General features: G+C 55.7%; 1 protein-coding gene and 1 long non-coding RNA gene across 4 annotated transcripts in view; one reads left to right on the forward strand and one right to left on the reverse strand.

Moving 5' to 3' along the window:
- Positions 1–23,009, forward strand: part of LOC139010318 (uncharacterized) — a 31,275-nt gene extending 8,266 nt beyond the window's left edge. Inside the window, exons 2-6 of the long non-coding RNA XR_011471499.1 lie at positions 3,768–3,864; positions 3,974–4,048; positions 14,478–14,552; positions 21,418–21,507; positions 22,042–23,009. This is a non-coding gene — a long non-coding RNA (uncharacterized lncRNA). The remainder of the gene's footprint in view (positions 1–3,767; positions 3,865–3,973; positions 4,049–14,477; positions 14,553–21,417; positions 21,508–22,041) is intronic.
- SYNPO (synaptopodin) overlaps positions 86–26,541 on the reverse strand; it is a 52,251-nt gene continuing 25,795 nt past the window's right edge. For 2 of the 3 annotated variants that reach the window (XM_070414587.1, XM_070414588.1), the window contains 2 exons: positions 8,157–10,498; positions 86–2,770 (listed from right to left, as the gene is read on the reverse strand). In XM_070414587.1, the coding sequence (XP_070270688.1) occupies positions 2,099–2,770; positions 8,157–10,498 (3,014 nt within the window). In that variant the 3' untranslated portion in view covers positions 86–2,098. Of the gene's footprint in view, positions 2,771–8,156; positions 10,499–15,672; positions 15,819–26,541 lie in introns of those variants that run through there. The other variant, XM_070414589.1, reaches the window with a different exon arrangement.

The following is a 26,541-nucleotide window of genomic DNA, read 5'->3' on the forward strand; positions in this document are numbered from 1 at the left end:
CCACCCTAAGTCCCATGGACTGTCCCATGGTTGGGGAGAAAGGAAGGGCTTTAGACACAGCCGAAAATGACCCAGGAGGCAAAAGGATTCAGGAAGCATTTATTTAGGGCCAGAGCTGAATTCTATAGGAGACAAGAGACAGGACGCAGGCAATCTCTAGTGGGTTAGAGGAGAAGATAGTGAGAAGGCAGTGAAGCAAGGGAATAGCCATACAGAACTTCAGCTTTCCAAGGCTGCCTCCTGCTGGCTCTTTGTGTAAATGCAGGTAGAAGTAGCTGTTCTATGCCACTGCCTTAGCCAGTGGCCTAATAATGTCTCTTCTTTGAAACAGGCCTTAGTTTGGCTTCTATGTTACAAGGGACCCTGAAGCAGGAGAGGACTTTGGTAAATGTGGTCACTCATCATTGACCCCTCATCTTCCCACCAACAGAGCCTGTGTTCCCAATCCTTATACCCTAGGAACCCTCTGGGATCACTTCTTTATTCCAAGCACCCCAGTCACACCCTGATCCCCAGCTTCTCCTAGCTTCACTTAAGGGTTCCAGGTCTAACAAGTGAGTTTGGGTTAGGGTAAGTCTACCCCAACCCAAAATCACACTCTATCCTTCATCTTTAGCAACATCCTGGTATCCTTTCACCTACACACCTCTGATCTTCAGCCAGTTCTAACACCACCACCCCCACCTGCACCCCCGCACTTAATATCCTAAAGTAAATATTCTGAACTTCTAGAGGGCATCACAGCCAACTCTGGAAACTGTGGAACTTAGCCACTTCCTTCCCATGTCCCTCTGGGGATTGGAATCAGAGCCACCAGGATTTAAGGGACATGCTAGAGTCTGCTGCCAGGCTCCCCAAGGTCACTGGGCACCGGGTACTAGCTAAGCCAGAGTGCAATGGGAAGGAGATAGAATAGTGCCCACTCATCTGGGTATGATATGGATGCTGGGGCCTGGAACTGAAGAGTGGATGCTTCCTAAGAAACCAGAAACATAGGTTGGCTCTGGTCTAACTTCTCACCCACCCAAGCTCACCTGCCCCTGAATTCTGCCCATCCAAATCTCCACTAGTACTCTCCTTCCCTTCCTAATACTGAGGAATACATTTCAGGACTGGAAGAGCCCTCAGGTCATCTGAGCCAATCCATTTTCTACTAGAATATCTTCTGTGCATCTGGCCACTGCTTGCGTACATCCTATAACAAGGAAATCTTTGCTTCCCTCTTTCCATATGGTCAACCTCAAACTCAGGGCCATCAGGTAAAGCCACAGGCTAGCAGAGAGCTCCGTGTCAACTCTGAAAGGGCTCAGCTTTGAAAGGGCTGCCATGAAAGGGCCCAGAAGGGATAGGGTTGGAGGCACCTATAGCATTCCTAGAGGCCCAAGTCCTGGGCCTGGGGGAAATCATTGCAGTAAAGCTCTCTTCTTGGGCTGCAGTTAAGATGCCCTCGGCAGTTTGAGCTGGGATGGAGAAAAGTATAAGAGGGATCTGGGAGGAGGAATCTTCCTGCCTCTTCTCTCCAGAGGAGCGGGGCACCTTGAGCTGGCCTGGGAGACTTCACTAAAGGTCACGGTGGTAAAAATAGAGCTTGTCTGGGCAGGGATGGAAAACAGCTGCTATTGCCTGGGACTTGGAGCCAGGAAGGAGGATGGTCAAGCCAGGACCTGGACAGGGAACTTAGGCCTAGGATCTTCTGAACATACCCCTCATTTGCCAGACTCCAGAGAGGAGAGCCAGGAATGGAGGGAGTATGGAACCCTGGAATGCATCAACTCTTCCAAGGCCGGGGGGCCTGTGTGTGTGTGTTGGGGGCATTTAGACTTTCGGAGATTGCTTTGGCCAAAGCCTCATTGGAAAAGCTGAGGGTCAGACAGAGGAAGGGTCTTTGCCAGGTTCACACAAGGACTCCTTTTAGCCTTCTCAGATTGAATGATATCGTTAGAGCTAGAACCCAAGCTTGGATCACTACTCCACGCCCAGAGCTCTGGCCCTTAACCCCTTATCTCTGGGGCTGTCCAAACGGGCCAGACCCTTTGGGGATGTGGTGCTGAGATATCCCAAGGTTGATAGGCCCTCCTGGGATGGGAAGGGGGAGGCTTTAGGTGGTGCAGGAGGCCTCGGTGGGGAGGCTGCCACGCTTGAGCCTCAGGCTCCCATTCCACCCGCGGGGACAGATGTTGTAGCCCAGGATGCCGGGCGACTTCGCCCCGGAGTCCTCAGAGTCGAGGGACACATCGGAGTCCGTGGGCGAGCGGCGATAGGGGAAGGGCCTGGACGGTGTGGGCGGCGGGCTGCGGGGGCTGGCGCAGGGCGAGGGCCCAGCCAGCAGCGGGCTCCGCGGGATTGGGGCAAACGTGGCCCCCGGGGTGGCTGCTGGGCCGGGGCGGGCAGGCTGCGGCGAGCGCATGCGCGGTGGTGGTGGCGGTGGCAGCGGTGCCCTGGGCGGGGAGAAGGGCCGCAGGCTCTCGGCGCCCGCCGGCCTCGGGGAGGCGCTCTTGCGCCGGGCCGCGTTGATTATGTTTCGGGCCAGCAGAGCCTGCAGTTGGCGGCTGGGGGGCCGCACCTCCGTCTCAGGTCGTAGTGGGGATACCGAGCGCTCGCTCCAGGAAGGAGACATGGGTGGCGGCGGCGGCAGAGGCGGGGGGCTGCTCATGCTGCCCCCGCGGGCGGGCTCCCATGGCCGTGGGCTCACCCAGCCGTCCAGGCTGCTGGGGGGCCGGGACGCGCCTGGCGTCCAGGGCGGGGAGGTGGGCCGGCTCTCGCGGCGGTCCTGTGGAGAGAGCAGAGAGGGTGGGGGCAAGCGTTAGTGTTGGGGTGCTCCACGCCGGGGTTTTGGAAGGGGCCGAGTTTGATTTGTCCGTTGTACAGTCAGGAAAGCCAGCGACTAAAGTCAGGTAGTGCCTGCAATAAAACGTAGATGCCCCCATGCTCAGCCCAGATGCTTGAAAAAGCCCACGCTGGCCCTAGCTCGTTTGGCGCAGTGGATAGAGCGCCAGCCTGCGGATTGAAGGGTCCTAGGTCCGAATCAGGTCAAGAGCACATGCCTGGGTTGCTGGCTCGATCCCCAGTGGGGAGCGTGCAGGAGGCAGCCAATCAATCATTATCCTTGATGTTTCTTTTCTCTCTCTCTCTTCCTCGCCTTTCTTCTCTGAAATCAATAAAAATATATTTATTTAAAAGAAAAAGCCCACATGCCTGCCCCTGCACTTAACAGGGAGGCAGGTGACTACTGGTCACGAACTCTCACTTTGGAGACAGACCCCTGTACTTACTGAATGAACTTGGGCAAGTTGCTTCAGCAGCAGAAGCAACTGGAAACCTCTGGACTTCAGTTTCCTCCTCTGTAAAATGGGGGTCTCATGTCAGCACGTACCCCATCGGGCTATTGTGAGAATTGAATGAGATAACTAATGTAAAGAGTGTTACATGTATTAGATGATTTACTGGGAGAAAGAAAGTGCTCACTAGATGTCATTCATCATAAAGAAATACTGGAGGGATTCACGTGAAACTAACCGAAGTGGTTCGCTAGGAAATGGGGTGAGTGGGGCAAAGCACACAGGCACAAGGGTGGGAATAAGGCATTCTGTATCACTTTTTATGTAAGTTTAGATTTTTGAACCAAATGGATGTATTATCTATTCTAAAATTAAAACATTTTTATCATTATTATTAAGGTTGGGCTTAGGCAAAGACTCTCTCAGCCCCAACTCCACTGCCCTGTTGCCATGGTCGCCTTCTAATTTTTCCTTGAATGTCTTGAGCAGGAAGGAAGTTCCCACTGACAGATGGAAACACAAAAGGAAGTTGTGTCATTCCTCTCTAGACAGCACGCTCCCCTCACTGGACTTCTTTTGGCATGAGGTGGGTAGTATGGACATCTTTAAGCTTATAAATACTCTATCATATTTATTTCCTGCCTACTTAGGGACTTTCCAGTCTACAAGGCTCAGTCTCATTTGTCTCACATTAGATCCTCACAACAGACTGGTGACATAGCTGGCATTATCACACCCATTTTCCAATGGTGAAGATGAAGTTCAAAGATGTAAGTAACTATCCAGTATGTTCTGCTCACCAGAGAATGTGTGTGTGTGTGTGTGTGTGTGTGTGAGTATGAGAGGGGGAGAGAGAGAGAGAAAGAGAAACTGTCTGCTGCTTGAAGGCCACATCATGCTTAAACAGTCTGAACTGGTATGAAAGTGTAGGGAGTGGGGATCCTTCCCCAGCATGGATCTGCTAAACCAATTGTTCATCCAATCAGATCCCAGCAACAAACCAGTCCACTCAGCCTTCAATCCAATCCAAATTCACCACCAATCATCCCTCAGAGTCCAGAACTAGCCAGTCCATTCAGTGCCTCCTGCTCAGTCAGTATCTCATAACATCCATTCTCTAATCCAATCAGTAATCAGCCACAGCCAAGCCCTTCAGCCTCTCATCTGATCAGAATCTAATTTATCCCAATCAAAAGCAAGCAGTGGACACAAGTATCTGTTTTCTCCAATGTAGTAGCTAGTAGATGAGTCCAGACACAGAATTTGAACCTTCTGCATGGAAGGAGAAAAAGGCCCAGAGGTGGGAAGGGGTTGTCTAAGGTCACATGGGAGTCAGGTGCAGATACGGGACTAGAATCCAGCTCTGACTCTTGATGCAGTTTGTACAGCCGCCTGAACAGTTCTTCACGGGATGGCAATGCTGGAGTGACCTGGGCCTCAGTCACCAAGTAAGAAAGTTAAAGCTTGGCATGGGATCCACCCTTATACTCCCAGGATCAGAGTTGTTTATACGTGAGCCAGAGACTCTGGGAGCTGCTCTGTCTGCGCAACATCCCAGGAAGCTTGCTGTCAGCCCAGCTGAGGGAAGTGGGGCCAAGAGTTCATGATCAAAGCCCATCAACACGCATTGAGGCAGAGCAACCAGGGCTCTTTAGCCAGAAGAGTAGTCTGAGGCAGGGGGAGCTGAGGTAATTGTCTGAAATCTCTAAGGGTTGTCTCTGCCTTTGGTGGCCACAAGGGGAAAGTTAGGGCCAGCAAGTGGAAGGAATAACAGCTTGTATTGGAATGTTGGGGGCAGTGGTGAACAGCTCCTCATCATTTGGAGGTGGGCCAGAGCCTGACCTCATCGGAATTGCCATGGCTGGATACTGACTCTCTGTGTGTGTGTATGGGGGGGTTGGGAGGGGTGCACAATACAAAAAGGCTGCAGGAAATCAGAGCTGTTCACTCTCTGGCAAAGATCTCAATGCACCCTGAATTTCTGTATATACCAGGACTACTGTGAAATACACATGAGTGAAAATTCACAAAGTGCATGCTTAACCCAGCACCAGCCCCAAAGCAGGGCACATGTGTGGGGTGAAGGCATGAGGAGAGCAAAGTCAGACTGGAACTGCTAGAGACCAGACCTAGTCCCATACTGCCTTCTGAGGTTCTTCCATTGCAATGGAAGGGGAAAACTGAGGCCCAGAGGTAGGAAGGGGTTGTCTAAGGTCACAGAAGTCAGGTGCAGATCTGGGACTGGAATCCAGTTCTGACTCAATGGCAGTGTGTTCCTCTCCACCAGGGGCAGAAATTCAGTGTTTTCTGGAGGCAGGTGGTGATGAGCTTGGGAAATGGCCAGATTTACATTGTAGGGCAGTGGTTCTCAACCTTCTGGCCCTTTAAATGCAGTTCCTCATGTTGTGACCCAACCATAAAATTATTTTCGTTGCTACTTCATAACTGTAATGTTGCTACTGTTATGAATTGTAATGTAAATATCTGATATGCAGGATGGTCTTAGGCGACCCTTGTGAAAGGGTCGTTCGACCGCCAAAGGGGTCTCGACCCACAGGTTGAGAACCGCTGTTGTAGGGAGAGAAGGGGACCTGAGGGAACAGGAAAATGTATGCGCTGGCATTTAAATTCCACTTTTTAAGAACTCAAACCAACCTGAACTGTAAGAGATTGTGGGTTTTCCCCAGGTTCTACAGCCTTTTTAGCCAAACTCTGAGGAAGGAGAAAACAGAGGAACGTGCTTTCCATCGGGTTCTGGCTTCTGGGGAAGAAGGCACCTTGCTTCCAAGCCAGCACACATCTGTGCCCATGGCTGATCCAGACACAGCAGATGCAGGCAGCACAGGAGACACACCACACATTCACACCTAACTGAACAGTCCCGCCCCACTTCCCAGGCCAGAATCAGGGAGGAGGGAGACGGCCCTGACCTCCAGGCAGCGAGCACGGAAGAAAGAAAGCAAGACAGGTTTGAGGCAGAGTGTATTGAGAACAGGAGAGAAAACAGAGTGGGGGAAGAGCTTGGCCAGCCTGGCCGCAGGCGTTGCCGGATGGAGGGTGGGCTCTTCCAGGAGTCAAGGGAGCAGGTCTAGGGCAGGGGCTTCACTCTGTCCTGAGAGGGGGCTGCATGGATCTGCTGAGCTCACTCAAGACTTCCCCATACATGCCCCTGCAGTCTGGGCAGAATGAACTCACTGGGAAGGCACCCCGTTCCCATGGAGATGAGCCCGGAGCTCAGGAAAACTGCAGGCTCAGCCCAGCATGGGCACCGCCTCCACCACCCCTCTCCCCACTGGGGAGCCCAGAAATAGGGCTGGAAAAGAGTAAGTGGGTGGTGCTCGGGCCCCAGCCTTGGGAATCTTCCATCTGAATTCTGCCTCTTGCCTCCGTATTCTTTCACCCCCCACAAAGCCTGGTGTTGGGGGGCTGCAGCACATAAAGCTTTCAGAGGTGGTGAAGTGCTCATACTACCTGACTGAGCACCCTCACTGTATATGAATGGGGAAACTGAGACCCAAAGATACACATGGAGTCAACTCTTACGTCCCAGGCTTTTCCTCAGAACCTTAAGGTCTCCTCCGTCCCATCTCCCTGAGCTGCTCTGCTCCCACTGCCCCAGCAATCCTGCACCGAGCCATCCCAGTCTAGGCTTCCAATCCCTCGGCTCCTCCAGCAGCTCATTCCAGCCACACCCACCCCAGAACAACCTTGCAGACATCTCATCTCCATCTGTCCTACAGCAACTGCCCACCTCCTTCCCCTCTCCTCCCAGGGGACTGTCATCACTTACAAGGCCTTTCTCCCAAAGCACCAGCCTATCTTCTCACCCTCACAGATTGTCACAACTGGTGGAGCCTTCATTGTCTAAATGAGAAAACTGAGGCCCAGGGAGGGAAAGTGACTTGGCCAAAGTCACTCAGCAAATGAGAGGCTGAGATGGACCAGACCCTCCTCTCCTGCCTCTCTCCCTTCCACTGCATGGAGGTGGCTGCTTTCAGTCGGGCAGATCTTGGCTGAGGTTGCAGCCAAAGCAGCCATCGGATACATTGCCAGGGGACTCTCTCCTCACTGCACAGCCTTCTACAGGTCTGTCTCTCAGGGGTCCCTGGGACCTCCCCTTCCCTAGAGTAGTGGGGGCAAGCCAGGTGGAACCAGGGTAGAGGTCTGGGATGAGCTGCTTCAGCTGTCCCGTAAGCGGAGCCAGGTGTTTGGAGAAGGCATGGAGACAGCGGACAGAGGGCAGGAGGAAAGCATCAGACAGCAGTGGGCTAAGTCTTCATCCAGCAGGAGGAAATGTGGAGGCCGAGGCAAAGCTCTCTGAAGCGGCGGAGAGGAAACGGTGTCCAGAAGGCAGAGGTGGAAGAGACAGACCCGTGGAGGTGAGAATCCAGCAACAGGCAGAAAGGTGCCAGGAGTCGGGCCACATGAGGGCGGCCCCGCCGTCCCACAGGCTCTGGCAGGATGTTTGCTCCAGAAGCCTGTGTGAAGGTCCCCTTCCAGGCCATTCCCCAGCAAGACGCTGGCATCCTAATAGCTCACAAAGGCCAGAGGAAGCCCCAGCCTCATTGGCGCCCGCCTCCATGACCCTCCTCCCGCCCAGTAGCAAGCTTTCTATCCCTGACATGGAGTCCAACCACCCTCAGAGCAGGGAACTGGCAGCTGCAACTCAGAGAGGGGAGGTGACTTGCCCGGCGTCAGTCACAAAGCTAGCTGGCAGCAGCATCAGCCCTTGAGCCCTGAGTCCCCGTACTCCTGACTCTCAGCCCTGTGCCATTTCCTGCTACATCTGCTTTCCATCCTGCCCTCAGAGATGGGGCCCTGACAGGCAGTGGGATCCCTGTGGGTCCGTTACTTGAAGCAGAAGGAAGGCTTCCACACCTGAGCCTCGATCCCGGCATTCCGGGTGTTGAAGGAGGGCCTGGGGGCCTGCTTGGCTCGGGGAGACCAGGCTCTGGAGGGAGACACAGGGGAGATGTCGCTGCTGTAGGTGGGGCTCACGGCAGTGGGCTGGAGGCCGTCCTGGCCCGGGGCTGTGTAGAGGCCTGGCGAGGAGCGGGAGGGCCGAGGCAGGGCGGGTGACCTTGGGAGGGTCGCCTTGGGCAGGCTGGGCGCCAGGTCCAGAGAGCTCGGCTTGGCGGGTGAGGCAGCTCTTGGTGAGGCCTTGGTTGGCTCCTTGATGGGGGAGAGGACAAAGAGCGAGGGCCGCAGCTGGTAGGGCGGCTGCTTGGTGGGCTCTGGGCGCAGGACCCCATTCTCAGGCAGGTAGCCATGGTAGAGGGAGGCAGGTGGGGTCCGAGCTGGGCTTCGGGATGCCACTCGGAGGCTGCCAGAGGAGTACTTCCAGGACGAAGGCAGGGACATAGTGGGTGAAGGGCAGCGGGCCAGCTCGGCGTGGCCCGAAGACTCTATGACATACTTCTCCATGCGGGACTGGCGGCGGGCATAGAGCTCAGCCCCTTTCCCGGAGGCCTCTGACAGGTTCTGGTTGGGTTTGGGCTTCGGTTTGGCCTGTATGCGCGGGGACTTGAGGCAGGAGGCCCACTCGGGGACAGCATTCTCGGCTGTGGTGGGGCTGTCCCTGTCCCTGGGTGCTGGCTCCTGCTGGAAGTTGGAGGCCTCAGCCCCCAGCGCGAAGGGCTCCTCCTCCCCTCCAGCCTCCCCCTGGTCCCTCTGCCTCCGCTTCTCATCAGCTGTCTGTACCAGATCCAGCAGGTCTGGATTTGGCGTCACCTTGGGCTTCTCCACGAAGGTGAACATGGATTTCCGGCTGCCCCTTCGGGCCATAGACTCCTCCAAAATTCCCGTCTTGCCGGCAGGAACCGCCTGGCTCTTCAGATGGGAAGGCTTGGAGTCAGAGCTGGGGTACAAGGCAGAGTAAGAAGGGGGAGACCTAACCCGGGACACCTGGGGAGCCGTGGACAAGGTCTCAGCATAAGTGGGGGGTGGGGCGAAGTTCCCCAAGGGGCGTCTCTCCAAGGCGGGGCTGCGCTGTGCCATGGGCCTCCTCTCCACCATGGGGCTGTGAGACAGAACGTGTCTCTGTGGCCGAGGGCTCCTGTCGGCCATGCTGGGGGGCTGGGAAGCCGGGGCCTTCCCCCCGAGGTGTCTTCTCTCTACCATGGGGCTCCGCTCCATCGGGCCAGTGCTCCCTGGTGCCTGGATCCCAAAGGGCCTGGCCGTCCTGTTGACCACGGATTGGGGCTTAGCTAGTGTGAGGTGGACCTCGCTGTACAGCTTGGTGGGCGTGGTGGGCGTGGTGGCCACTGCCCGCCCAGATGTCTCTTGTTCTGCTGACACCGCTGGGGTGCTGGGCTGGACATCGACAAGCAGGGAGCTGGACATGAAGTCTGGGGCTGGGGACCCGGAGCTGGGAGCCACTTCTCTGGGGAAGGTGCTGCTGGTGGTCGATGGAGCTGACACCTTGTCAGTTAGGAGTGTGCTGGGTCTCACCTGCTCCTGGGGTTGCCCGCCAGCACATTGGGTGCTGGGTGTAGCATCTGGCACTGTGCCAGGCGGTGGGAGCTGAGCCTCCAAGGAGTTCTGCTGGAGGCTAGAACACGGCAGGCTCTGAGGGGTGACCGCCGCCGCCGGGTTCTGATTGACATCTGTGGCTGGCAGGTGGTGGCTGCCATTAGCAGCTGGTGTGCTGAGTGCGGCACTGGGGGAGGCAAGGTTTTGGTTGACATCTGGAGCTGGGCTGTGGACCTCAGCTGGAGGCGGGGTGGGTGGACTCTTCTGGGTCTCTCGGTTCTGGGACAGGTGGAGCCCATTGGCCGTCAGCAAGGCTGCGTTCTCCTTTAAATAAACCACCAGGGGAACCTCTTCTTCCTCACTGGCCACCTTCTCCAGGTGCCGCAGCAAGCTGGCTTCCTCTGAGCACCCCTCCATGCTGTGACCAGGGACCCCTAGGTCAGGGCTCTGGCCGTCGGGGCTCCTCTGAGGGCCTGGCTCGTGAAGTGAGGCAGGACTCAGGCTGAGCCCTGGGGCATGGCCTGCAGGGCTGCCGGGGGGCCCTCTCGGGGACTCCTGGCTGGGCTTCTGTCCCCTCCGGCCGTGGCTCTCCAAGGTGAACTCGTTCACCCTCTGCCGGCGCCTGTTGAAGAGCTGGACGCCTCGGGAGTTGGAGCTGGGAGGGGTGGTCAGCTGGGCTGCGATCTGCTGGCTCCGCGCCTTGGCCTCTTTCAGATCCTTCTCGGTGAGGCTCGTGCTCCGGCCCAACGCTGCAGGGAGGGACAGAGGTCGGGTTAGCAAATGGGGATGCAGAGCCACAGGGGTACACCGACAGACAGACCAACAGACAATCACCCGTGACCCTCCTACAGGTGACCTTTTCCTCCAGCATCTTGATCTCTACTCCCTGTTTTCTGGAATGCCGTCTGCTCATAAAGAATCCTGACCCAGCCATTTTGGGCTCAACTCCAATGCACCAGCTGTGTAAACCTGCCCAGATGACCATTTCAGCTTTAGCCAGCCCCTCATTGGAGCCCACAGGTTGCCGATACAGCTCTCAACCGAACTCAGGAAGAACACCTCACGCTAGCAGTCCTGGCCCTGCTATATCCTGACTCGTTTCCCTTCTCCTCTCTCACTAGGCTCTGCCTTGCTGGCTTTCTTTCTATTTCTTGAAAATGCCGTTTGTTCCTGCCCCAGGGCCTTTGCACTTGCTGTTCCCCCTGCTTGGAATGATCTCCCAGGCGGCATTCCAGGTCAGCTCCTTCTTGCTATTCAGGACTTGAGTGTCACCTCTCTAGAGGGGCCTTTCTCTGTAATCAGCCCTCTCCTTTTCTATCCCATCTCTTTGTTGATTTTCTTCATGGCATTCACCACAATTCACAATTATCTTCTTTATCTGTTTCCTTGTTTATTATCTGCCCCTCCCCCCCCCCCCATAAACTCTTAGGGGACAGTGACCTTGCTTGGCTTGTTCAGCCCTCTAAGCCTGGCCCCTAGCACAGAGCCTGGGCGCTCAGCAAGCAGGACTGAATGCACAAATGAGCCCAGGACACTTGCCATGTGCTTTTCCGAGGGCCCTTCACACTTTCAAGCCCATAGTATAGTCATTAGCACGAACACTAACACTTCTCAGAACAGGCAATACATTCACATGATCTAAAAATGTTAAAAACAAAGTACACAGTGTTCAAAGACAAAAAGAAAGTATAAGTGAAAAGTGTCCCTCCACCCCGAGTGCCCTCATCACAATCAGGTAACAACTGTCATTAGTTTCTTCTATGTCCTTGCACAGTTTCTTCCCATTTTTATTTAAATAATTATTTAAAAATTCTCATATTTTAACATAAAAGTAATAAATCGGGCTAATTTCAGCTAGAACATTGCATTGCTTCATGTTACCCTCACAAGAACACCAGTCGACAAGCATTCCTGGCCCCTGTTCTACAGAGGCGGAAAGTGAGGTCTGGAGACGTGTAAATAACTCACCCAAAGTCACAGCAAAGGGTGGCGGAGCTGGAGGCAGAACCAGGTCCCTTTGGGTCCACAGCCCATGCTTGTTTCAAAAGGTCCCTTTGGGACGTAGGGGGAACACGGTCAGCAGGGCTCGGGGTTCAGTCTGGAGCTACAGTCCAGGCCTGAGGTCAGGGATCAGGCTGCAGTCAGACTCCTATTAATCCAAGTTCATGGCAGCAACCGTTTCTGTGTATATCCCCAGTGCCCGCTTGGCACACAGTCGGTGCTCACTTTATGCTATTGAGCAATGACTAAACAAATGGGTGCACGAACAAATGGACCGATGGACAGGTGGATGGGACAGGCTGTGGGCAGGATTAGCAGCTCACTCAGTGGCTGAGAAAATTCCTCCCCCACCCCACCCCAACCCCGCTGTGGGAAGCTAATTAGTTCTTGAGGAATCTGACCTTGCCTTTCCTCTCCCTTGCCCTCATTAGTACTGGCCATGATGTGCTGAGTGAGTGGCCAGGGACAGTGTTTCTAGGTCTCCTGCCAGCAGAGCTCAGGATTCAGGGACTCTCAGAGCTAGAAGGGTCCTTACAGAGGCACAGTTTCACTACCACCCCCATTTTATAGATGAGGAAACAGGTCCAGAGAGGGGTGCAGGGAGAGCTCCCAGCAGGGAGGCCACACAGAGCAGCGTGGCTGCAGACAGTGGTTTCACTGGGACCAGGCCCAGCAGCCACAGGCTGGCCCCAACCTCCTTTCTTCTTCCCATCAGGATCTGGCTACCCCCACCCCCCTCCACACACACACACACCTGTGCCCACCTGGGGGAGATGAGGAGGCCCTGAGAGGTTGCTCAGCTCATGCAGTGCCCATCTCTGCTCTGCTTAGAAACCAGGCCTCATGCCCAAATCCAGGCTCTGCCACTTGCTGGCAAGTTACTGCACCTCTCAGACCCATTCCTTAACTGAGAAGGGGATGGAAGCACTGACGTTAGGGTCGGGAGGCTGCAATGCGGTCATGAATGCCTGGGGAGAGGGCTCATGCTACCCTGGATGGAGTGGAATTGGGGACCCGCTCTTCTCCTGGGAGGGGTCAGAGGTTCTTCTAGCAAAGGAAAGTCACTCCACAGATCAGGGGCCTGAGAGAGGAGGCGACCTAAGGCCACACCGCAGGGGATTCCAGCATTCTCAGGGCAGGGGGCCGGGATTATTGCCCCAAATTACAGAACCTCAGAGTCTCCGAGATGGCTGTCACTGGGTCCAATGCCTGCATCCCTAGAACCATGCCCCTGAGGGTACACGCCTCTCTTTACACACTCGATCGACATGGAGCTCACTCCCTACACAGGTGCCTTCCACTAACGGACACTCCTCAGCTGGAAAGCTGCTCCTCTCATTAACTTCTGCCCCCGAACACCCCCAGAGAAAACGCCTCCTCCTCCCAACCTGACAGCCCTGCAGGGATTCACAGACAGCACATCCCACACGGCATGGTCAGGACAAACGTGCCCAGTCCCCTCACACTTCTCAGGATACAGCTGCAACAATCGTAGCTGACACTGGGCTCTTACTGTGGACCCACACACGTGCTCTCCACGTACTGACATTTCATTCCCACGGCAACCCTATGAAGCACAAACTATTGTTATCCACTTTTCAGTGATGAGAAAACCAAGGCTCAGAGAGGTAAAGTGAGCTGCCCGAGGTCACAGGGCTGGGAAGGAGTGGAGCTGGCTCACCCCTGGCTCTGCGTGACTCCCGAGAGCACCAACCTTCCTGGCTGGCAGGTCCCCTCAGTGCGAGGCTCCTAGAAAGCGTTTCAATTTGAATAACCAGGGCTCCAAACGACCCTGCACTCCCCCCCACCCCCCCACTTCTCTGCTTCAGTCCTGTCCCCAGGCTGTTCTAAAGGCCATGGATTTAGAAAGTTCTCAAATGGTGGGGCATGAAGGCCTCAGTGGGATAAGCTGGCCTGGGCGGCTTAGAGAGGGAAGGGCTGCAGAGAAGGCGGTGGGCCAGGACCTGGTGGGCTGACCCCCAGCAAGACTAACAGCCTCCCCGACTGCTGTTTGGGGACAAGAGGAACATGGCAGACAAGGCCAGGGGGCAAGAAAGCCCAGCCTCTGATGAAGCTCCCGTGCCCTCCACCCCAGCCCACAGTGACTCCATGGAAAAGGAATTTAGCAGAAGGCTTGAACCAGACCCAGCTAGCAATCCACCCTGCCACCCTGCATAAACAAAGCTGAAAGAAGGGGCCAGGCCAGCTTCCAGCACCAGAGTCCCCACGGCAGGGCACCAGGGAGGCAGTTCCATCCAAAATTCCTCAGACCAGGGATCCCACCCCTGGCAGTGCCCAGCCACTGGGTCCGAGACTGTGCTCCCTGGTGTCAGAAGGGCAGGAACAGGCACCTCACTGAGCCCCCGATCTGCCTGGTACAGCCTGCACCTGTGCAAGTCACAACAGCGCCTCCCGCCCCCTTCTCTGTGCCTCTGCATGGCCTGAAAGACCCACCCTGGACAATGGATCGGGAGCTCTGAAGACAGGCCTGAGGAGAGGACGGGGTGAGGGCAGGTGCAAGGAAGGGCTGCTGGAGGGAGGCAGGGGGCAGAGGGCCAGGGTCCACCAGGGTTCAAACCCCAAGCTGGGGAGGCGGACAGGAAGCCCTGAGCACACATTAAAATGAGGATGCAATGGGGCTGTAATTACTGAGCCCTCACTGCAGCCCAGGTGCTGTGCCAGGCCCTTTATACTCATCGTCTTTTCAATCTTTCTGACAATCCCCAGAGAGAAGACTGTTATTCTTCCCAGTTTGCAGATGAAATCAGAGGTCAGAGAGACCTGCCCAGGGTCATACAACTTGTAAGTAGAGCTGGGATTCAGAACTCACAGTCTGGCTGCTGAGTCTCGTTTCTTAACCACGCTGCCTTCCAGACCCTGACTCTGGGCGGGGGTGGGGGGCGGGGAGCGGGTAGAGGCTAGACTTGAGGCTCCAGTCAGTCAAACCCTCTGTTTCCTCATCTCACAATCAGTGCCCCGCAGTGCCCTCTCCCCCGCATGGTCAGCTGCCAGGAACAACTCAGGGTTTCTCCCCTTCCTCCTCTTGGGAGAAGAGTTCTCACTAAGGCAGAAATGATTGCTGGGACATGAGAGGCTCGTTTGGGAAGAACGTGTGTTGGGTCAGGGTCCTGAGTTCTAGCTGTGTACAGGCAGGGTGATGCCCTTCCTCCCCCCAGCAGCTCTGCAGGCAGCAGCCTGCTCTGCCCACCGGCAGGCCTGTCTGGACGAAGGAGGGAGGTGGGGCAGGGGAAGGGAGGCCAGAGCAGAAGGTCAGGACAGCGAGAGAATTCAAGGAAATGTTCTTCATACGGCTGCCGTCAATGGGAGTATCCACCCCGCTGGGGCGGAGTGGGACAGGGGGCAAGAGGTAGGAACAGAGACCGGCTAAAGGCAGCCCACTCTGGCTGCCCGGGAGGCTTGGCAACAGGACAGGTAAACAGGCTGGGTAAACTGCCCCCCTGGTGGAGTCAGGAAGGAGCCAATGGCTGGCCGCTGCACAACCTCTGGCTCAGCTGGGGGCAGGAAGATGAACTGGGCTGAGTAATGGTCTGGCTACCTTGCCAGCCCCTGCCCCATATCCTCCCCGCTTGGAAAGAGGAAATGACACAGCCGTCATTCTCTGGAGAGTTCTCCATCCATGCCAAAGTCCTGGTGAGTGCAACCTGACAGTCCCGGCAGACGGCCAGCCCTCGCAGGAGGAGAATAATTCGTACTACGGTGGGAAGGACTGCCAGGACAGAAGCGATGCCTAGGAACAAGAGTGGGGAGCCTCAGACCTAGCTCCAGCCTTGCCACGGAAAGAAGTCACCATCCGCCTCTCCCTGGAGGCCCAGAGGGGAACTGAGACCAGAGAGGGGTGCCACATGCCCTAAGCTGCACACCCCAAACCACGAAGGCACCTCTGAGTGCTCATCTTACTCACTGTGGCCGGGTCTTCCCTGCCGCCCAGTTCCCCTTCGTGCTGAGCCGGCCTTGGTTCTCAAAGCCTCTGGGAAAGGCAGCCAATCGCCTCGCTGACAGAGAGGCAAATCCCACCTCGCCAGCAACGCGGAGGAGCTGGATGTGACTTCTCTCCTCCACAGATGACTCAGCCCAGCTCTTTATCAGGAAAACTGATTTTGCAACAGCCTTTTAAATGGCCTCTCCACCCCCAATCTCTTCCCCCGTCAATCTACCCACTCCACTCCACGCGGCCAGATTCATCGTCCTCCCGCCGGGCTCCCCTCATGTCTTTCTCCTGCCTCCCCAGGACGTGGGGGATCGAGTAGCAAGCCCTCACCGTGGCATTCAGAGCCCCTGACGTCAGAACTGCCTGAGAGCTTGTAGCTCACTCTCGGTGCACTCGCAATGGCCAAAGCGGTCCAACGGCTTGTGGCTCCCACACCTGCACGGGAGTTCCTGCCTCTGCTGTGGGGTTTGCACAGACACCTCCCCGGGGAGCCCTCCTCTGTCTCGCATCCTCGCTACATCCCCAGCCTTCCCACCGATCTCCAATGCCACCAGCCCTCCCGAAACCCTCCCCCGACCCCCTAATGCTTTATCTGCAGCACTTGATTACCTCATCACTTTGCACGTTACTCATTTTACTGAAAGTTGCTCCTCAGGGTGTGCTCACCACATGCCAGGCCCTTGCTTCATTTCCAGCTACCCATGGAGTCCCAGTACCCATCCCTGTGCGAGAGGAGAAACGGCTCAGAGGGGTGAGTGGTTTGCTCCAGCTGGCACAGCTAGTCAGAGGCAGAGTTGGGATTCAAACCCAGGCTGGCCCTGGGTCAAGTCCAGGGCCCATCCTGCGGGCCAGGCTGCTTCCTTCCAGTGTCTGGCTTTGCAGCGATCTGGGCCTGAATCTAGTTTTGCCCCACAGACTGCAGGAGCTGGGGGCAGGGGCCCCCACTGCGTCACAGCTGTTCCTCCCTTGCCCCCCACCTTCCGTGGTGCTCACAGAGTAAGGATGACAGTGATGAGGATGACGACAGCCAACCCGTGAGGAGCACCAGCTGCTGCCAAGCTAAGGGTTTAGCATGTATGTTCTCATCGAGTCCTCACAGCAGGTCATAAGGGAAGCTCCCTCACTCCATTGGACAGAGGGAAAACGGGGTCCGGAGAATTAGCGAACTCACCCAGGTCCTGCAGCCAGCGAGGGGCAGGCAGAGGGGAGCCGGAGCTGGGATCTGACTGATCCCGAGCCTGGACACCTCCTCCTGAAGAGCTCTGCCCACAAAGCACACTCACTTTCCTCACCCACTGCCCCAGGTCCAGCTCAATGCCACTTCCTCCAGGAAGCCCTTGTCAATCCATTCAGATTCCTAGACAGTGCTCTTCTGCTCAACCTGGCCTATGGGCCTCAGAGCAGGAAGACTCAATGGCAGAAACAACAGGCTGAGAAAGCTCAAAACCAAGGCTGAGGGGAAGGAGGCTGTGGCCCAGCTCCCAATATCTGCTGACAGTGAGTTGGGATCGGGCAGAGCAGGATGGGTGGTTTGAGGGGGAACTTAAGACAAGGGCTCCCAAGTTGGCTGCGGCCTTGGCTGGCAGCTATCCCCACGGGCCACACGCATTGTTCCCCGCTGGCTGACCAGGACCCTGCTGCGGGGTCCACCTCTGCCAGGGGCCGGGAGCCACCATCGCCCTCCTGCCTGCCCTACTGGCCTAAACATTAATCTACAATTCGATTTTCAGGGACTTGGAAATGGTGCCGCAGAGAGAGGCAGGCTCAGCCCCAGGTGCACAGCAAACTGGAAAGGGCTGGTTCACCCAGAGCCCAACCCAGGCCCCTGCCTCCCAGTCCAGCCCTGCTGAGCCTGCCCAGGCCTCCCTCACAGAGGAAACACTTAATCCAGGAGACAAAAGAGGTGGTGAGCTGGCGAGGGGTGGCGGTGGGAGAAGTGACGGTTTCCCTTAAATTCTGCCTCTGCCAGGGGCAGAGCTGGGCCTCGGCCATTTCTGGGTCCATGGCCCCCAGCCCAGGGCCTGGCACACTCTGGGCTCTCTACAGCTCCTCTTCCAGGCCCTGGGGCAGCCTGGGCGGCAGCTGGTCTCCATCTTCTCTAAATGCCCCACACTCAGCAGAGACCGCCCCCCAGCAAGGGTTTAATAGCCAAGTGTTGACTAGATAAATGACTGGGGGACGAACACTCCCACAGCCCAAATCCACTCATCCAGGGAGATGAATTCTAGATTCATCTGGATCCCAGATTGTCTAGAGTCCACATCAGAGATCTAGAGGGTGATTCTTGGGGAAAGCGGAGGGACTGGGGGAGTAACAAGTCTGTGGGTGAAGAGGAAGATGAGACCTTAAACCACAGTGTTAGACCTAAGAGGCAGAATATTCCACCAAGTGCTGGGAAAATCTAGAGCCTCAGAGTGAGATGAGTTAGGATGAAGCAACCTAGGAAGTCTTCCTGGAGGAGGTGGCATATGCCCTAAGTTTTGAAAGATGGAGATGTAGAAGCATTCCAAGTAATGGGGCAGTCTAGCAGAGGCTGGAAGGCTCAGGCAATCTCCACCCCACTCCACCCCCCACCCACCCCCCAAATCAAGACCAGGTGCACAGAAAGGCAGCTTGCAGAGGAACACACCGTGGGCTTTCCCGGAGGCTGAGGGTGAATGGGTTGGTCCACGCAGAGTTCCATGGGAGCTCTGACATTAGGGCTCATCGTGCCCAGAGGCCAGAAGCACTGTGCTGGCTGCCTCAAGACTCTGGGTGGGTTGCATAACCTCTCCACTGCCCGGAGCCACTGATTCAGCTGGGACCCTCCGCCGCCTCCGCTTCCACCTCCTCGGCCTTAGCCATCTGTCTCGGCTGCTTCCCTCTTATGGAAGAGCTGCCCAGCAGCCAAAAGCGGAGGCCAGCGCCCTGTGGTAAATTCCCCACATTCCTTCCTCGCAGAAAAATAAATAACCCGGGAGAAAAAACACAGGAGGAATGGCAATGACGTCCCAGCCCCCGGCTCACTGGCTGGCTGGAGTCGCAGTGCCCAGCGCACAGAGCCCAGCGCAGGGTAAACAGTGGAGGGAACCCGTCCTGGGCTGAGGCTGTGTCTCTGCTGCTTCTGCGCAGGAGGTGTCCTCACCAGCGGGGGGGCCCCCCAGCCCCTGGAGGCTCCTCCAGTCTGTGCTCACTCTCTTGGGGTCTCAGCTCACTGGCACCTGCCAAAGAAGGCCCGGGAATCTGCCCTCCGCCATGGCAGGTGGCCTCGGGAGGCACACTTGTCAGGCGCCAGGCAAACTTCACTTCTGTTACTCAGGATGCCGCTATGTTCAGGCATTTCGTTTCAGCACTGTCATTATTGTAGTGTGTTGTTTTGTCTCACAATTTGTGAACTGGGGGTACTGTTATACTCGCTGCACAGGTGAGAAAACTAGGGCTCAGACAGGTTTTGGGATTCACCGAGGCTATCCACCCCATTCCTCCCTTCCATGTTCATGCAGCTGGCCTGCCCTCCCCAGACAGTCCTCGTTTACCAAATCCAGCCCGAGGTGCAGCCTGTTCCCAAGGCATGCCGGGCAACCTTTAGGAAATCACTTCCCCTCTGAGTCCCAGCCGCCTCATCAGTAACACAGGGACGCCGGTCTCTGCTCGGCAGAGCCACTGCTGAGCAAATTAAATGAAGAAATAATTTCTACAGTGAATAGCACTGTGCACACCTGAGAGGGATGTAACTTCAGTCTTTTGCACAAACCCACCCTTGTATAACTCTGTACCAGGGTAGGGCTCTGTCTGTCTCCCTCCAGCCCTCTCTGGGTCTGGTCTCTCTTTCCTGCTCAGCCCAGTCAGGCACAGCACAACTACCCTCACCCTCATCCCTTCACCCCCAGAATCCTCTCTGCAAGGGGACCCCAGCATCACCGTCTACCCAATATGTGTAGCAGAGAGGACAGGGTTTGAACGCCAGGTCTGCCTCTCGCTAGATGTGAGGGCCCAGGCCTCCTTGGAGCCATTCCAGGTCCAAGACTCCTGGGAGGGAAGGTGCGGCCAAGGTCGGCTCCCATCACTGGGTACGCAGCCCTGCAGCCAGGAGGGCGCTGCGGCCCTGGGCATGCCAGAGGCTGCTGACCCTGCCATGCCCCCCATGCCATTTACTAATTACCAGGCATGTCTGGCTCCCCTCCAGCAGGAGAAGTCTGTGCCAGAGGAGAGGCTGACTCATCCAGCCCCATCGTCCCCTCCCCTCGTCCCTCAACTGCAAAAGAAAAGCAGACTGGAGGTCAGGAGATTTGGTTCCAGTGTGTGTCCTGTCACAGCCTGGGTGCGACCCTGGACTGATTCCTGAGCCTTTGGGCTTCGTTTGTTCGAGTGTTCTAAGGAGGGACTGGCCTGGACCAGTGATTCCTAGAGTGGGGTGCCCCACACCTCCAGTGGAAGCAAAGGGATTGAGGTGGTACCTCGATCATGAAAACCTTACTAGTTATGTAAATTTCACATGTGTATTGGGAAAGGAGCAAAATGAACACAGCGATCCTGTGAAAGGTTGATTACTGCTTAGGGAGAGGTAAACGTGGATATTTCAGTAACAAAAATTAGACAAATTAAAGACAATTAGTAAGTCAGGTGGTGCACGGACTCATTCACTCGACCACTATTTATTGCACACCAGCTGGGCACTGTTCACAGCCATGAGGAGAGACAGACAATCCCTGCTTGCATTCTACGAGGAGAACAAGATAAATATATGAGTAACTAGACACGTAAGTCAGGTGGTAGATGCTATAGAGAAAAATGAAGCAGGGACTGGAGATAAATGGAGGCGTGGCGTGCAATGCATCACTGAGAAGTCACATCTGAGGAAAGAAGTGAAGAAGGTGAGAGTGAACGAAGCATATGCACGTCTAGGGAAGGAGACCCAGCAGAGGGAACAGTTGGTGCTAAGGTCCTGGGGCAGGCTCACACCTGGCAGGTTTGAGGATGGTGCACGGAATGTGGAGGTGGGACACGAGTGAGGAAAACAGGTTCTCTAATGGCCCTTCTGCCTCTGCCCTTTGGGATCTCAGGGATCCCCTGCATTGCTGCCATTTGTACACACACACACACACACACACACACACACACACACACCATGCAGCACACATGTATTCTCAATGCTGGCGTGAGCTAGCCAGCAGCAGCACATGCTCCCTTGCACACGCCCGCGCACGGAGGTGCTGCTTGCTTCACCCCTGCACTACACGAAGCAGAGTATGCACACGCACACACACACACAGCATAACCCACACATGATGTGTGCACACTGAGCACCCAGAGGTGTGCACGTGGGGACACACAGGTGCTCAGGTGGCAGACTGGCATGGATGCACATGCAGCAGGTGCACACCTTGTAGGAGGGCACAGGTGTCCCCCTCCTGCCAGATGCCCTGTCTCCAGGTACATGAGTTACCGGACAACACCTGCCTGGAGGGCACACGCTACTGGAGATGGTGAGTGCTCCATGGGTGGTTTCAAATTCGATTCTCCAGCATGTCTGCGCCTCAGCCATGGTTTCCCTTTTCCAGGAGTGCACTAAAATCTGCCACCTCATGCTCAAACGTCCCTGTTGCTGTGGAGAATGTCCCCTTTTCTAACACTACTGCAGTCAAACGGATAAGCCATGTAACAAGCCTAGCACAGCACTGTAAATGTTACCAGCTGCTCCCAGCATCATTGCACTCATCCCTGGCTTCCTCCCTTTAGGATGCTTGGGCAGCTGAAGAGGAGGAGGAAAGGGCCGGACTGGGAGCTGCAGGCCTGGATTTAAGTCTCCAACTCATTGTGAGGCCTCAGGCAAGTGCCGTTCCCGATCCAGCCCAAATCAGGAACCCGCAGAATCCATCAGGGAGTGTGCCCCAAATGCAGATTCCTTGGCTCCGCCCCAGATCCAGCACCACAGAACACACATGTGAGCAGCCTCCCTGAGGGGTTCTGACGTAGTCAGGTTGGCGGCCACTGGGCTTTAGAGCCCACGATTTTATAAATGTGCTTGTAACAACACACAGGAAAATGCATAATGTTAACAAAAAATGCACTTGAGAAAATATATTTTGTATATAACTATATCCACTAATTATATACTAGCCCTTCAACACGCACGACATTTTTATAGTTTTATAGCCCCGACACATCCGTCAGAGACGGAAGCCGAGCAGGAACTGTGACAGTACTTTACAGACCAGAAAACTGACGCAGAGCAGGCCAAGGGCGCCTTGCAGAACGCAGGTCTCTGGCTCGGCCACGTGAGGTGTGCCCCCTCCGGCCTTATCACCTCATCCCGTGTGGTTCTGACTTCCTGCCCTGAGTGTACCTGTCTTTTCACTCCAGGCTTACAACAACTCTGCACACACATGACTTCAACAACTCAAGGTTCTCGGAGAATGGGGCCACCTCACCCAGCTAACGTCCTTCCAGTCCTAAGGGCCTCCTCAGTGGGCAGTGCAGGGGGCTCCCAAAGCCCCAACTCCACACCTGCCGTTTGATCCAAAATGGTCCTTCTGTTCCAGCCAACCTGAGTTCCAGTCCAGGCGGAGCCGATCACTCCCGACGGTGACTGTTAGCGAGCCTCCATATGCTGGGCCTCGGGTTCCTCTTCTGTAAATGGGTCTCCTAATTCCTACCCTGCAGGGTGAGTGGGAGGACCGGGTCTCATATGTGCAGAGCACCCAGCGTCAGGCCTGGCACCTATGCTTCTGTGACGATGGAACACCACCAACTCACAGGCTAGTGCAGCGGTTCTCAACCTGTGGGTCGCGACCCTTTGGGGGTCGAACGACCCTTTCACAGGGGTTGCCTAAGACCATCAGAAAACACATATATAATTACATAGTTTTTGTGATTGATCACTATGCTTTAATTATGTTCAATTTGTAACAATGAAAATACATCCTGGATATTTACATTACGATTCATAACAGTAGCAAAATTACAGTTATGAAGTAGCAACAAAAACAACTTTATGGTTGGGGGTCACCACAACAGGAGGAACTGTATTAAAGGGTCTCGGCATTAGGAAGGTTGAGAACCACTGGGCTAGTGTGAGCTGCTGGGAGGCAGGGATTCTCTCTCAATCATCAGTGTACCCACACCTACCACGTGTAATACACGCTCAATAAAAATGTGCTGATGCACGAAGACATGATATCGCCAAAGCCACTCTGCTAGTCCTAGCTTACCGTTGTATTTCCTGACCCACCTCCCAGCTTGGGGGCTGGAGGCACTGCGCAGGGATGGTCAGGGCCAGAGGGAGGGGCTGTGGCTCCTGGGAAGTGCCCTGCACCTGCCAAGGCCGTGACGAGGGGAGGCCATGTCCGGGGAGCCCTGAACGTAATCCTGTTGACTCAGAGGCATAAATAATGCACTAGCATGTTCTCCTCCTGCCACTTGTTACGCTAAGAATAGCACCGGCTACCCTTTCAGGGATTCCACGGCGAAGAGAGTAGGACATCCAGTCGGGGACAAGCAAGGAAAGAGATCGCCAGGCTGTGGACCGCCAAGCACCCTCCCTCCCAGCACATCTTTCCACACCCGTGAGACAGAGGACCCCGAGGTCAGAGCTGAAAGGCTCCTAGAGGCTGGTGGTCAGGAGCACTCAAGGGACGAGGGTGAGGCCTGAGGAGATGGAGCACCCCTCCCCCTTCTTCCACCAGAGCTGTTTTATCTTCCCTTCCCTCCAGGCTCCCATTCTAAAAAAGCCCAATTCTCTAACCCGCCCAGCCACCTCCTCCGCTCCCTCGGCAGGTGGTGAATAAATACAGAGAGGGTGCTCCGTGTCTCATAAGTAAAACTTTGGAGAGAGGGGAAGAGTCTATAGCTTTTAATGCTATTTTTTTTCTGTTTAAATGACCGACCTAACATACTCAGTAATTACTCAGAGGTGTTGTTAAATTGTAGATTCTTATTCAGGAGGTCTGGGGTGGGGCCTGATAGTCTGCATTTCTAAGAAACTTCTGGGTGATGCTGATACTGCATCCATGGGCCAAACACTGAGTATAGAAAAACTAGAGTATTTCTCTTTAAAACAGATGGAGAAACTGAAGCCCAGAGAGGAGAAGGGATGTACCAAGAGCGCAGAGCAGAGCTGGGCTCAGAACACAGGCCTCCTGACGCCTCCTAGGGTTTTGTCCCAGGGCAGTGGTCAGCAAACTGCAGCCCCTGGAGTGTGGCTCTTCCACAAAATACCAGGTGCTGGCGTGATTGAAACTTCGTGGCCACACTCAAGGGGCCAAAGAGCCGCATGTGTCTCGAGAGCCGCGGTTTGCCGACCACTGTCCTAGGGGGACTTTGGGGTTGAATGGGGGTGTCTGGAGTGAAATAAGGGACAGCAGCAATTACAGGCGGCAGGAGTCGGTCAGGGACAGGCCTTTATTCCGCCAAAAGCTGAACCTCTGGGTCCACAGGCTCCCACACTAGTAAAAGGAAATGAGACTACAGCCTCCTGCCCAGGAGCAAATCCACGCCACCAGGGATTTGATGGACCAAGCCCTCCTGGGAGGCAGGATGCAGCAGGTGGCCGTTAAAGTGCAAACCAGATCGATGGAGAGAAGAGCTGGGCCGAGCACTCCACATTCAGTCGCAGTCACGGGTGAAGGCTGGGGGGTGCAGAGGGGCCCTCAGCAGCACTATCAGGACGGACATCAAAGGAAAGAAGAAAAGAAAGGAGGCCAGACCAGCCTCCAGCCTCCCAAACCAGCACAAGGAACAGCTCCTCCTTCCTAGGACGGCCTCAACCACTTCACAGGCACCAGGCCCGTTGTAGCCCACTGCCCCCCGACCCCCCACCCCCACCCCGCCACTCCTCCCAGGGTGCTTCACCCTCCAGCCACACTGGCCCTCCTTCAAGTGCTCAGACAGGGACCAAGTACCTCTCACCCCAGGGCCTTTGCACTGGCTGCTGCTCTTGCCTAGACCCCTTTCTCCCCTCACCCTCTGCTGTCCCTTTCTGGTCTGTTTCCAGGTCTAGGGAGGGCTTGTCTGCCCTCGGAGGTCACATTCCTCTGCCACAGCACCCTCTGTCTCTCCTCCAAACTCCCACCAGAGTGGTAATTCCATCATTATTTGTTTTAGCATCAGTCTGCCTCGTCTGATCCTAAGCAGCCCCCATAGGGCAGGGACCTTGGTCATCATTTCTCTGCTATGCCTCTGCCCCCACGCCATAGCTGGGGCTCAATAAATACTTGTTGACTGAATAAGGGAATAAATGAATAAAAACACTGCTCATATTACCACTGCAAAGCCTTCACCTCTGTGGTTTCAAGTGACCTCGCTTACCCAGGAGAAGTTGTACAGGACCTGGACTTGCGAGATTATCTGGGTACACAGCCCTCTGCCCTGCCACACTGCCGCTGAGCGGCCCGAGGTCACGTGGCCTCTCTGAATGGGTCTCCAGCTCTGCTGGTGGGTCTGTGTGAGAGGCAGAATCGGAGAAAGCTGCTGAAAGCTGTAAAGAGCTTTAACTGGTGGCGTTACTCTGTCCTTGTTTGAGGCTTAGAGAGGGAAAGGGCCTCATTCAAGGCCATACAGCCAGTGTGTGGTGATGCCAGACCCCCCTGGCACAGCTTAAAGCCAACAGCTGAGATTCGGGCCCACCCAGGCTCGGTGAGGGCACCATCTGCCTGGAGGCTGGGCAGGGGTGGAGGAGGCAGAGGAGAGGGTGGCTGGGAGCATTCAGCCTCAGGCCGAGCCAGGGTGGGGAGGGTGGGGCCCCAGCGGGAACCCTGAGTGGGACCTGGCAGCTGGGCATGGGGGAGCCAACCGGCACAGGCTGGGTGGTAGCATGCTGGCTCTCCATGCGCGTGACAGTCTATTTTTTAATCAGCACCCTTCCCATCCCCCAACTCCATGTGCCCTCCCAACGGGCCCACAGCAGGAATCTTGGCTGAGACCAGGCCCCCCTTGGCGATGGGTGGTAGGGTCCCCAAGTCCCATACCCCATAAGTACTAAGCAGCCAGGGACAGGACAGAGACGCAGAGAATAAGGGCGCCTCCTGCTTATGACCTTGGGCCTGTCCCTGGACTCTCTGACCTCAGTTTCCCCCATGTGTACAGTGATGGGAGGCAGTCAGACTCCATGGGATCCACTCAAGCTCCACAGCACTAATGACGCCCACTCATCAGGCCTGGCAGGGCCTCCCCTGCCCACAGCCCTCCCAGGCACACCTGACCCTCCTTGACCTGCTCCTGAGGGAGGAGAGAGGGGAGAGAGGCCGATTGAGCTCAACGGCCAAGCTCAGGCCCCAGACCCCAGACCCAGTGAGGCTTCTGCTAGGACCTGAGGGACAGAGATGATGAGGATCGAAGAGGAGTGCTGTGTATTCTTAAGCAAGTAGCTTGGCCCCTCTGAGCCTCTGACACTGTCTAAAGCAGGAGAGACTATGTGGTGCAGTAGCAGCATACAGGCTCTGGGGCCAGGCTGCCTGGGTTTGAATCTGGCCACTTACCAGCTGTGTGACTTTGGGAGCTCACTTAACCTCCCTGTGCCTCAGTTTCCCGTCTGTGAAAGGCTGATAATAATAGTACTTTACTTCACGTCGTTGTTGGCATGTAAAGAAATTGGAACACCCCTGGCACATAGTCAGTTACCATAAACATGAGAGCACTGGCCTTGTCTTTTGAGCACGCTTCATCTCTAAGAGATGTTATTCCAGAGGATAAAAGCGAGTCTCGGCTCAGCCCGCTCTCCTGCCTGTGGGGCTCATCAGCCTGCCCCTTCGATAGCCCCTCCTGCTGACCCCATGTTTCTGGAGTCTGCTGAGCTCTTCCACCCCCACGGCCCCCACATGTCCTTCTTAGCACATTTCATGGCAGCTCAGAACAGAGGCCCGAGTC

The sequence above is a fragment of the Myotis yumanensis genome, unplaced genomic scaffold, assembly GCF_028538775.1.
Source record: "Myotis yumanensis isolate MYYU_CA2020_CCGP unplaced genomic scaffold, mMyoYum1.0.hap1 SCAF_5, whole genome shotgun sequence".
Lineage (NCBI taxonomy): Eukaryota > Metazoa > Chordata > Mammalia > Chiroptera > Vespertilionidae > Myotis > Myotis yumanensis.